General features: G+C 55.8%; 1 protein-coding gene across 3 annotated transcripts in view; it reads left to right on the top strand.

Moving 5' to 3' along the window:
• The window catches only part of SRC (SRC proto-oncogene, non-receptor tyrosine kinase), a 30,204-nt gene extending 20,966 nt beyond the window's left edge, over positions 1-9,238 (top strand). For all 3 annotated transcript variants that reach the window (XM_064167369.1, XM_064167367.1, XM_064167368.1), the window contains 9 exons: positions 1,700-1,798; positions 2,465-2,568; positions 3,537-3,686; positions 3,949-4,104; positions 4,265-4,444; positions 4,523-4,599; positions 4,958-5,111; positions 5,194-5,325; positions 5,780-9,238. In XM_064167369.1, the coding sequence (XP_064023439.1) occupies positions 1,700-1,798; positions 2,465-2,568; positions 3,537-3,686; positions 3,949-4,104; positions 4,265-4,444; positions 4,523-4,599; positions 4,958-5,111; positions 5,194-5,325; positions 5,780-5,988 (1,261 nt within the window). In that variant the 3' untranslated portion in view covers positions 5,989-9,238. The remainder of the gene's footprint in view (positions 1-1,699; positions 1,799-2,464; positions 2,569-3,536; positions 3,687-3,948; positions 4,105-4,264; positions 4,445-4,522; positions 4,600-4,957; positions 5,112-5,193; positions 5,326-5,779) is intronic.
• The last annotated feature ends 3,266 nt before the right edge of the window (positions 9,239-12,504 follow it).

Genomic DNA, 12,504 nt, shown 5'->3' on the forward strand with positions numbered 1-12,504 from the left:
AAGCCAGATCCATCCAGTGGGAGGAGGTCTCCTCCTAGTCAACCTGCAGCCAGCCGGGATGTGGTGGGGATATTCTGGGTAACGTTGTGCAGATATTGTTGAAATGCTTGGTTTTGGTGGTGATGATGATGATTTTTCTCCCCACTGAGACATTTTTGGAATAGTTTAGTTTTGCTCAATTCCCAGCTTGCAGCCTTGCAGCCCAAGCTGGAATAAAGCCACAAGTCAAAACCTGGGCATTTCTCATGCAGATGTTTTTTCAGTCTCGTGAGAAAGGAGCCCAAATAGCCCTGACCCCTTCAGAGCCACCTCAGTAAAGGTGACTGGGGGAGCAGCTCCAGCTGGGGGAGCCCAGGCTACCTGCCATGAGGTGTGCTGAGGGCTGGGAGAAGTTAAAATACAAGCTAGGTCTTCTGTGAGTCTGGGAATGGGCTCCAAGGGGGCAGCAGAGCCTTGCTCTGTGGTTGGGAGGAGATGCCCAAAGGGTTCCTGCTTTTCCTCACCCTGCTGACACCAACACAGCCAGGAGTCATGTCCAGCTTCTCCTGGTTGCTTCCAAGCAATGGTGGTTTAGCTGAGATGAGCAAAAGTCACAAATTGGTGGTGTGTCTGGAGTGAGGATGGAGGTTTACACATCTGCAGGGGTCAGAGATGGGTCTGGGTGTAGCCATGGGTCTTACAGTGGTGACTGGGGTCATTAAGGTTTTGCTGTAAGGCGTTTGTGGAGGTCAGTCACCCTGCCGGGCCTTTGCATCCTCACAGTGCTGTTCCCACAGATCTGCAGCTTCCCCATAGTCTCACCTCCCTCGTGGTCAGGATAAATTAGGTGACTCTTGTCTCTGATGGGTGAGTGGCTGGAGGAAGCCCTTCTGGCTGTGGGGAAGGGGAAGCCACTTCCTGCTGTCCTGTTCTCTAGTTATTGTTCTTTCCTGCCACATCCCATGCGAGAGCCTGTGGTGAAGAGAGCAGAGCAGTGAGAAGGCTTCTGCACCCTACCAGCTCCTGCAGATGGGCTTGGGGTCACCATGCCCAGGACAGGAGGGGTGGCAGGTCAGCCCTGGGTTTTTGGAGACAGGGGCTTCTATAGTGTAGAGCTGTGCTTGGGGCTGTAGGTGGCCATGGCTCCATGTGAGCCATCGTGCAGGCGCAGCCCATGCTTGGCTCTGGGAAGCTGGTGGCCAAGGATTGCTGCCATGCAATGTGCCTGTCCCAGAGCTGGAGGTGATGTGCCCAAACCTCAGTCTCATGCTGCTGCTTTTCTGCAGCCTAACAAACTCTTCCTGGGTTTTCCTGGTGCTTTTATTCAATCCCTGCCATAATTCTGTTGCTTTTTCCCTACTTCCCCTTTCTGCTCTCCACTGCCTTAGATTCCCAACACCCCTCAGCCCCCAGACCCTGCTGGCAGTCAGGTGGCTCCAAAGGTACTGTGCCTGGCTGACTGCAGTTTAAGTTTAATGCCTCCCATATGCAGATGGGTGGCTCCAGCTCCAGGAGTTTGCCCAGCCAGAGCTGTGGGCAGGGGCTGGCAGCAGGAGCTCTCCTGGCCAGGGTCTGGCTGTGGGCTGGGGGTTGAGGGGGCTGCACCCATTCCTGTGGGGCTCTGCCCTGGCTCATCCCTCCTGGTCCCAGTGCTCATGGGCAGAAGAGGGGCTGGCTGGGGTTCTGGCTTCACACTGAGTGTGTTTTGGTTCTCTTGCAGGGAAGGTGACTGGTGGCTGGCTCATTCCCTCACTACAGGACAGACGGGCTACATCCCCAGTAACTATGTCGCACCCTCAGACTCCATCCAGGCTGAAGAGTAATTGGCATCTTTTAGACAGCTTACAGATGGGCACATGCACCCTGGGAATTCCCTCCCCTCTCCTGGGCAAAGCCTGGGCAAAGCTCTGGCTGTTTCCTTTTGCTTCTTTTTCCATTTGAATCTGCAAACTCCTCAGACATTTTCCAGCCTTTCTCTAAGTGTGTAGGTGCAACCTGCTGGTGTGGTGGAGGGGTGAGCTGTGGCAGACCTGATGCTTTGAGTCTGGTTTTCACTCTCCCACATGGACCCACATCCGTGTATGGGGATGTTGCCAGCCTTGCCTGACTGGATCAGGCTGGGCACAGAGATGACTTTGCCCCCCAGCAGGCAGGGGCAGAGCTGGCCCTAAGTCACAGAGCGGGAAGTGCCAACTGTGTCCACATCCAGTGGCATGGCATCCCCCCAAGAGAGACCTCAGGGGGCTCCAGGAGTCACCAGAGCCCCTCGTTTGGAGAGGCATTTGGAGTGAAGGTGCTTGGTGCAGGGTTGCTCCATGGCGGTGCCCAGCCCAGGCCGTATAGGGACACCATGCACCCTGAGGTGCCCAAGCCCAGGGACACTTCCCACGCTCTCCAAGCCATGGAGAGGCTGAACCAGCTGCTTGCCCAGGCGGCAGTGAGACGGGCGAGTGCCAGGCGCTGAGCTGCTGCCTTGCTCTTCCAGGTGGTACTTTGGGAAGATCACTCGTCGGGAGTCCGAGCGGCTGCTGCTCAACCCCGAAAACCCCCGAGGGACATTCCTGGTCCGGGAGAGTGAGACCACAAAAGGTGAGCAAGGCTGCAGGGGGACAGCTGGGGAGCTCCCTGGCTGGAGGGCAGAGGGACATGGGGACCCTGGTCACCTGGGTCACTCTGCATGGTCCCAGTTCCCACAGCTTAGGTGCACAGGAGGGGAGATGGAAAGGACTTGTACCTTGCACCTTGTAGAGGGAAGCAATGTTTTGGGGTCAGGTTTTTTTATGCCCCCAGATAGGTGGGGTTTTGGCTTTTCCTGGTCCCTCTGTAGTGGCAAAATCTTAACCTGTGCCTCCAGGAAGCAGGCTGAGGAAATTAGGATTTTTTAGGTCTTTTTTTCAAGTCCGATGACTCTATACTTGTATCACAGTATCACAGTATCACCAAGGTTGGAAGAGACCTCACAGATCATCAAGTCCAACCCTTTACCACAGAGCTCAAGGCTAGACCATGGCACCAAGTGCCACGTCCAACTTTGCCTTGAACTGCCCCAGGGACGGCCACTCCACCACCTCCCCGGGCAGCCCATTCCAGTTGTGTTGTGCCTCCTGACACTAAACTGTGGTCTTTGCAGTTTGGCTGTCTGAGGATGCAATTCCTTACCTGGAAACCAGGTTTAGTTTGGCTCCAAATACACCTTTGAGGAAAAGTCCTTGATGCTTCTTTCTGGTTTGATGCCTTGAACTTGCTGCTGTTTATTTTATTCAAGTGGAAACAGCTTGTTCAAGGAGGGGCAAAATCTTCCTTTCCACTCTTTGTGGCCCCGGCAGTGTGTGGTGTTGCTGTCTTGTGGGCAGAGCAGCGACAGGGGAGTTCCTGGAAGGCTTGGCAGAGGGCAGCTGAAGGCTGTGGTTTCCAGGCATGGCTGTAACTGGGGTTACACGAGGTGCCAGCTTGGAAGCAGCAGCCTGCATACCAATCCTGCACCCTCCTTCCTCATGGGAACCCATGGGGAGCACCCATCTGCAGCACATCACTCAGCCCCTCGGTCCTGCCCTTAGGTGCCTACTGCCTCTCTGTCTCTGACTTCGACAACGCCAAGGGGCTCAACGTGAAGCACTACAAGATCCGCAAGCTGGACAGTGGTGGCTTCTACATCACCTCCCGCACCCAGTTCAACAGCCTACAGCAGCTGGTGGCCTATTACTCCAGTGAGTAGCCACTTGGGGATCTGAGTGACATTCTGGGTGTTGTGCTTGCTCTCACTGCAGGATGGGTGCTGCTGGGAAGCCACTGCAGGGCTAGGAGACCCCAGACTGTTTTGAGGGGGACCCTGGTGAAAAGCTGCTTGGGTTTTGGGGAAGAGGATCTAAGTATGTGTCCCTGAGGTGTTTTGTGGGGAGCATATGGGGTAAAGACATCTCGTGTCTAAATGCTCTGGTGTCACCCTGGTGTTGTCCCCTCCTGTGCTAGAACATGCTGATGGCTTGTGCCACCGACTCACCAACGTCTGCCCCATGTCCAAGCCCCAGACCCAAGGCCTTGCCAAGGATGCCTGGGAAATCCCCCGGGAATCACTGCGGTTGGAGGTCAAGCTGGGACAGGGCTGCTTTGGAGAGGTGTGGATGGGTAAGAACTTCTCCTACCCCACTGTCCCCACCATGTCCACACCTGGATCCTCTCCCCAGCCTTCTGCAGGTGTCCAGTGTCTGCAGGGGTGGGGAGGCAGGTGAGAGATACGGTCCCCATCCCCATAAATGTCCCCTGAGCAGCGTGTCCTGTGCTGCAGGGACCTGGAATGGCACCACTCGGGTGGCAATCAAGACGCTGAAGCCTGGCACCATGTCCCCGGAGGCCTTCCTGCAGGAAGCACAGGTCATGAAGAAGCTTCGGCACGAGAAGCTGGTTCAGCTCTACGCCGTGGTTTCAGAGGAGCCCATTTACATCGTCACTGAGTACATGAGCAAGGGTGAGCGTGGGAGAGGTGCTGGGGGAGCCATTAGGGTTCTGCTCGTCTGGACTGGCATGACTGTGGTCTTCCTCACAGGGAGCCTCCTGGACTTCCTTAAGGGTGAGATGGGCAAGTATCTGCGGCTGCCCCAGCTTGTGGACATGGCTGCTCAGGTAGGCATGCACATCCCTTGGCCTCCCACATCTCCTCCCAAGGGCACTGGCTACCCCAGCACCTCACTGGGCTGTCATGGCTGCCAGCAAGTGGGGTGCTCTGGAGCCTCACTTGGCTGGATGCCACCATTCCCTCTAGGTTGCAGTCAGGGACCATCTTTTTACCCATTCCTATTGCCTCCAGCACTCCCTGGGCAGCAAAACACCATCTTGTGTGGGATTTCTTGAGCAGTGAGCCATTCCCACACCCTGGGGTGGATCTTTCTGCAGAGCTGTTCCCCTTGGCAGTACCAGGTGCCCCCCGGGGACCCTCATGTCACCCTGCCGGCCTCAGTGTCCCATATACTGTTCCCCACAGATTGCATCTGGCATGGCCTACGTGGAGAGGATGAACTACGTGCACCGGGACCTTCGGGCAGCCAACATCCTCGTGGGGGAGAACCTGGTGTGCAAAGTGGCTGACTTTGGCTTGGCCCGCCTCATCGAGGACAACGAGTACACTGCTCGGCAAGGTGTGTGCCTGGCGCTGCCCAGGGCAGCAACCCTGGGCACCACAGGGCTGGGAGCAGCCTCTCACCCTGCTTCTCCATTTAGGTGCCAAGTTCCCCATCAAGTGGACAGCCCCCGAAGCTGCTCTGTATGGCAGGTTTACCATCAAGTCAGACGTCTGGTCCTTTGGCATTCTCTTGACCGAGCTGACCACCAAAGGCAGAGTGCCATATCCAGGTGAGGGCTGGTACCTGCCAGCAGAAGCCCCACTGCAGTGCCCTAATGCTAGTGCCAGTACCCAGTGCTGGCCCCTGGCACTCTGTGGCCCCCAGAGCCTTTTTTGCAGAGAAGCAAACTAATGTGAAGTTTGTCCTGCAGTTTGGGCATGGAGGGTGGGCTCAGGGGTGAGCTGGCCCTGCCCAGGTCAGGTCCTGCCTGCTGACATGGGCTGAGCAGAGCCTGGCCAGGATGCAGGGTCACAGCCACCCTATCCCACTCTAGTCCCCAAGCAGGGTGACAAGCTGGCAGGGGCGAGTGCTGTTGGGCTGGAGGGTCCCTTTCCCTGGGTCATCAGTGGTGCCTGTAAGGCTCATCCCAGCATGATGCCTTTGGTGTCCCCTCTGGGAAAGGTGTGGTGGTGCAGGATCTGACTGGCTCTAATCGACCCCACATCTCCTCTGGCCACGCACAGGGATGGTGAACCGGGAGGTGCTGGACCAGGTGGAGCGGGGGTACCGCATGCCCTGCCCACCCGAGTGCCCCGAGTCCCTGCATGACCTCATGTGCCAGTGCTGGCGGAAGGACCCAGAGGAGCGCCCCACCTTTGAGTACCTGCAGGCCTTCCTGGAGGACTACTTCACCTCGACAGAGCCCCAGTACCAGCCTGGCGAGAACCTATAGAGCCGGAGCTCTTCCTGGCACCAGGGACGCTGCCGCTTTCGCCGTGAGGCGCCAAGGGCTGGCCTCCCCGCCAAGGGGCCCGGGTTTTGTGCAGCAGCCCTGGGACAGGATGAGACATCATCTCCAGGTGTGGCCAGGGGAGGTGCTGGGTCCTCTCTTTGCTCCTTAAGACTTCTGGCCCGTGTTTGATGAAGTGACACCATCCGCTGGGAAGAGGAGCCTGTGGCCCCTGGTGGACCCGGCTTGGGAGGCGAGCAGAGCATCTCTCACCAAGAGACCTGGCTTTCAGGAGACTTTTATTCCTCAGCAGCTCTGGGGTGAGCCTGAAGGAATTGAGGGACAGCATCACCCCACCTTGGACACACAGCCCTGGTCTCCTGCACCCCCTTTCTAAATCAGCACAAATTACCCTGCCCCTTTGCCCTTTCCCCCATCCCCTCCCTGGCTCCAGTTCTCCGGAGGGCACTGACAGAGATGTTTCTCCATGGGAAAGGTGCAATCCCTGCTTTGGACTGATGATGTGCCACGGTGGTGGTGCCAGTGTGGGGTGCCAGTGAAATGCTAGTGGTCTCCCTTTCTTGAGTGCCCTTCCCAAGGGCACTGGGCATGTGAAATGTGGCTGCTTGTTGTTCCACTGCCTGACACCATGCCAGGGGGGCATCCAGGTGCACATTCAAGTCTTCCATCTGCCTCTGTCCCCCTCGAGGGACCCACCTTGTCCTCTGGGAGTGGCACAGGGCTAGTGCCAGCAGAGTCCTCCTTAGGCTGTGGCCAACCTCGCTATCCCAGCTCTGCATTCTCCCACTGAGCACTCCTGGTCTTCCAGCTTGACCCCCTGGGAAGTGCACCAGACGCCCCTCAGCTGACCTTCCCTGGCTCTGCCGCCAACTCTCCCACCAGCAGAGTTCCCCAGGCTGGCCCTTCCATCAAACCTGGTGCCACCACGAGGGTTGGGTGCAAGGCACATGTGGCTGTTGAAGGGATCAGTGTGTTTTGGGGGAAATACTGATCTCTCACAGCTGCCTTTGCCTACTTAGCACATTTTTAGCTGCTTTGCCCCAGCCCCTCGAGCCTCACTTGCCAGGCTGTGGTCCCCGTGCAGTGGGAGCATCCCCAGCCATGGGCAACCATCCTGGAGGAGAGATCTGGGAAGTGCTGTGCCACATGGGAGACATTCCCATCTTCATCTCCTGCCCCTACTCACTGCCAAAGGCCTCAGCTGTGTTCAGTGAGTGTCTACCCCTGCCTGGTTTTGCCCACACACACATCCTATGGGGCTGAAGCCCAGCCCCTGCGCTCTCCCATCCAGCACCTACTTGTACATAGCCCTCAAGCTGTCCTCACACCCTCCCAAACATCACCTTCATTGCATGTGGGTTTTTCCCCCTCTCCTGTGGCTGGACCCAGCTGGAAACCCCTCGCTGTGGTGGCTCATGAGGCTCCCTCACCTCTGGGGTCCTGGGCAGCCTTTCTCCAAGAGAACTGAGGGATCCTCAGATGCTCTCTGAGACCAAGGGTGGGCTGGGAATGCTGGGGGGGCAGAAGCGCTGGCGTGCACCAGTGGGAAGGACCCGGAGTGGAGAACCAGTGGCTTTGCCCATCTCTTGGTCTTCAGCTGGTGGGCTTGCTTTGCCCTGCTCGTGGGATAGGGTTTCCCTCTGGCACAGCCTCCTTGCAGGCAGCGGACCCTCCAAGCATGTCCTTGCAGACCCAAGCCACTTCTCCCTAGCCCCGCTGTGGTGCCAGTGTCCCATGAAAGCCAAGTGGGAGCTGAGTGTGGGCTGGGTGGTGGCCAAAACCTCCTCCCCAAAACTCTGCCGGAGTTAGGCTCAGGCATGCTGCTGCCTCCCATTTGCTCCTGCAGCTCCCTGACCACTTACGAGCCAAGTGCTTGCTTGGTTGCTTGGTGGCTCCTTTTTAATGAGTAGAACCTTCAAGGTCAGCTTGAGTGGGCTCTCCAGCAGTATGGAGAGACCCTGCTGGCTTGGAGAACAGCAGCTGGGTTAATGACTTTTTTAAACCATTTTGGGACTTGGAGCCTGCTCTCCCTCTTCCTAGCAGATTTGCTGTGCCTGCATCACTTTGTTTGGGCAGGTACTCTCCAAACCTTGATGTTCTGGGTTTTTCCATGTTTGCACCCCTGGGATGGGTGGCTGCCACGTCCCTGTCAGTGCTGCCAGAGAAATCTGTCCTGTGGCAGCCAGTCCCAGGGATAGGCTGTGCCATAGCTCTGCCTAAATTACACCACATCCCCACGCCTGAGGAGAAACCTCCTAAAGCTGCAATGTGCAGAAGCCAGGTTGGCTGTGAAAGCTGGTAGAGGAGTTCTAGCTCCCCACAGCAGGGGAGCTGGAACTAGATGGTCCTAGTGGTCCCTTCCAGCCCTGATTCTCTGATTCTGTGTTTCTAAGTGCACATGTTGAGTCTTGACTCTTGGCTGCCTGCATCTTGTACGGGGGCTTGGTGAGCAGGGTGGGACTGGGCTTCACCCAGTGGGTTCATTTCCTGGCTCTTTGTGGGAAGTAGCAAAGCAGGAACTCAGCCTTGACACGTGGAAGACCCCGAGCTGGCTTCATCCCCCATGGCTTTTGAGAAGCTCTGACAAAGGAGACATGCTGGGGACTTTCCAGGCCAGAAACCAGCAGAGCAATCCCAGAGGAGCCCTCCTGCACAGGGCTGGGGTGTTCTGCACGTTCATGTGTCCACCCATGGGTTTGTGCAGTCAGCGTGGTGGGATCCAGCCCCTCCAGACTCAGCGCTGCAGCCGGGGGTCCCCGGGGATCTCGAGCAGCTCCTTCATCACCATCTTTGTCTGCCAATTTATTTTCTAAGCCAGTAAACTCCAGAGGGGAGCCCTCACCTAAGGGTGCTCTTAGGGGTCAATAGCACCCTGCAAGTCACTCTCCTCTGCTTGTCATCACCTTTTATTTTTTACACAGTGTTTTGTAAGATCTCCAACCAACTATGCAGAGAACATATGGATTTGTGTCTCTCTCTCCACCCAGCTCCCCTCTTCCTCCCCACCTGCCTTTTTCAGTGTCAAAGTAAAATATTTAGCTTTTTTTTTTTCCTTTTTTTTTTTTTCCTTTTTTTTTTTTAATAATAAAACTTTGGAAAACAAACAAACAAACAAATCTGGAAAGGTCCAGCTTTGTGGGTGGTGGGGGGTGGAGATGCTTTGAAACTCTAATGTTGATGTAAATACTTTGCAATTTGATAATTAAATACAAACAGACCTCACAAAGCCAAAGGTGTAGCTCATGTATGGGAGGACTTCTTAGCATCTCTGTCACTGGAGTACATGTGGCACCCACATGTGGCACCCACGTGTGGCTCCTGGTGCTTCAAAGGCTTTCTGGGATCTGGTGCCACTTCCATGCTGCTGGAGCCATTCCTGTGTCCCCCACGTGAGCTTAGGGTTCAGCACAGACCCAGCACCTGCTCCTGGAGGAGAAGTCTCATCCATTGTATCCCTCTTGCTCCAAGAGCCAAGGATGGCTGGTTCATGGTGGTGGGTAAGCTCCCTGGGCCCAGAGCACTATGGTGCAGTGGCACAGCCATGGTGGGCACAGAATCAGGCCAGTGTGCCCTGACTTGTGCTGGGATGCAGGCTGTGTCACAGGTGGGATCCCAGCTGTGGTTGTCAAGGTGGAGCATACACTGTGGCTCCACTGGCTGTGGCATACACTGCTGGCACATGGGGGACCCCACAGCCTCCTCTGCTGTGTCCACAGGTGCTCCCCGTGCTGGGACACCCAGGTCCTTGCCCATGCAGCAGGAACACTGGTTCCCAGGAGCCGTGAGTGACACACTGGCCATCCTGTGCACACCCATTTGGCCAAATCCAGGGTCAGCAGAGCAGCCCTGAACTCAGCAGCCAGGAAAGTCAACCTCTAACTTCCACAGGATGGGGCAAAGGCAGCTCTCCCACAGAATCTGCCTCATCAGCAGCTGCAAGAAGCAGGGTTGCTTCGTTAGGATAATGAATGAGTGCTGATTGGGATCCCTCACTGTGTGATTAAGTAATCAATATAAAGCACACTGTTGGGGAGAGTAGGGGAGTTCTTGCTGCTGCAATTGGTAGCAATGCTGATGCTGCTCATGCTACTCCTTCATCACCATCACAGTCTGGGGTGACTCCAGTGGCTCAAGCTCCAGGTCTGGTTGATCTGTGCTGGCATGTGGCTGGTAAGTGACTCAGTCTTATCCCCTTCAAAGTTTAATGCTTTCTGTTTTGCTTCTCTTTAAAGTAATGAAGTGATTGATGGATAATCTCTTCTTGGCAAGCCCCTGCATCTGTGTGCAGTGTGTGGGCTAGGCCAGTGGGGTTGCTCCTGGGAGGATAGCTGGGGCCAAGGTTCCTCCAGCTCTGGGCTTTGCCATTTTGGCATCACTGCTTGGGTATAGTGTGTCTGTGGGGTGCTGAAGGACAGCCACGGGGTGCCACAGAGAGGCAGGGTGACAGCATCCTGAGCCCTGGGGCAGTGTGAGTGTCTGTGGTAGGTTGTGCTTAGGGGGCGAGAGCGCTGGATTCAGCACTTCCAAGTGCTACTCTTTGCTTCTTCCTTTATCTGTCGTCTTCACTTTGTGGCCAGTTCTGAGCCTTGGTGGCAGCTAAAGAATCTTGGGGCAGTTGGCAAGACCTGTATCCCACCATGGCTGTGCTGTGTTGGTCAGCCATTGAGACACTCCCCAGGGGTCACTCAGACCAGCTTGAGCCTCTGCCAGGCATTCCCAGCCTGAGCCAGGCAGATGCTCCTGAGGATTACACCATGTGCCTCCTTTAATGGACTTAATCTTGCTGTTTGCTGTGTGCTAGTGCTGTGTCCTGTAAGCCCAGCAGAGGATTTGGGTGTTAGGGTGGGGGCTGGTGAGGAGATGGAAGTCCTGGGCTGGGCAGTTTGTGCTAGTAACAGGTTGAAAATGGTCAGGGTGTGTCGTTTGGCCTGAACATTCCCTTGGGTTTCCCCAAAGCACCTCAAGTCCTGGCTTTTCATCCAGCTCCCAGAGGAGAAAATGTTTGTTATGTGGAGAGCAGCTCTGAACTGCTCAAAGTGCTAAGGATCCTCCAGAGCAAATGCTGGATTGTGGGTCTGGGGTTTCTCCCACAGCCCAGACCCAGCTGAAGAGCACTTGGGACAGGAGCAAGATGCTTATTAAAGGGATGGGCTGCAGCAGGGCTGTGCCAAGCACTTAGGTCTCACAGGCTGTGCTGCTCACTGGCAGCAAGGGGTGAACAAGGGGTTAGCATGCAGTGACTTGGAGGACAAAACCTGTCTCTGTCCCCTGCAGACTCTGTCACTCATACCTCATCCCCTCAGCAGCTAGTCTAGGTGACACCTGAGCTCTCCCTCCTGCCCTACCCTGCTACCAGAGGATTTGCCTTTACTTAGAGGAGTAGCAAAATCCTCTTGTTAAGGGTTAACCTCCAGGCTCCCAAGGGAAGGGCTGAAGTCTTTACTTGAAGTGTAGCTTCACCTGAGCTTTCACTGAGGGCTAGGCAACAGCTTGGTGCAAGGAGCAAGAGCCAGGCAAGAGCTAAACAGCATTGGTATGGTTCTCAGTGTCTCTGAGCAATGTTTGTACCTTCCCTGGTTTTGGGTAGGATAAAGTTCATTTTCTGGCTCAGTGAGGTTTGGCTGGAGGGTAACAGTTTGAGGAGATGAGGCTGGAGGCCATGGGAGCCTGGTGCTGTCAACAGCAGGACTGGATCTCTGGGCATTGCAGGTTTTCTGAGCTGGCTGGTGGGTGCTTCCAGCCCAAACAGCTCCTCAGTGGCATCAGCCTCTCTCCTCTGTCTGCTGCTAAGTTGTTAAGGCCACGTTGAGGGTTTTACTCAGGGTAAGCAGGGAAGCATCCAAGCAGGAGGTGCTGAGCACCTGATGAGATCCAGGTATGGATGGGCAGATGTTGGGAGAGCAAGCTGGTGGCTGTGGTGCAGCCAGACAGCTGGCTCCCTACTTGCACTCCAAGTGGAGCTGAGGCTCTCATCTGACAAACATGAGGTCCTGAGACAAGATGAAGCAATATGGATGTTTGGCAGATCTAGGGTTCACAAAGCTATCTCGTCCTGGCAGCCACAGGCAAACCTTCTCCATGGGCAGCCCTGTGGTGCTCCAGTACCTCGTCCCGGGGTCAAGTAGTGAGGGAAGGAGTGAGAAGCCCCCTGACACTGAGGCTGCAGTGAGGAGCCCAAGGGCCACCTGAGCTATGCTGCATCTCTGTTTCTAGGGATCTGTGTCTGGGTTTGGTAGGTTCTTCATTTCCCCCCCTCCCCTTAACCCTGCTGTGTCACTGGTCTGTTACATGCCCTAGAAAAGAGAATGATCTGTCCTTCAAACGGAAAGACAAAGGAACAGCTTAAAGCTCCTGCTCCCTAGGATGTACCAGGCAGATGGGCACTATAATGCAGCAAGGTGTTGAGTCTCCTCTGTGCCAAAGCCCTTGCGGGCAGTGCCCAGGCTCAACAGCACCTGGCACACCACGGTGGTTGTGTTTTAAACCCCACTGCTTTCA

This window comes from Pogoniulus pusillus, chromosome 29 (genome assembly GCF_015220805.1).
Source record: "Pogoniulus pusillus isolate bPogPus1 chromosome 29, bPogPus1.pri, whole genome shotgun sequence".
Classification (NCBI taxonomy): domain Eukaryota; kingdom Metazoa; phylum Chordata; class Aves; order Piciformes; family Lybiidae; genus Pogoniulus; species Pogoniulus pusillus.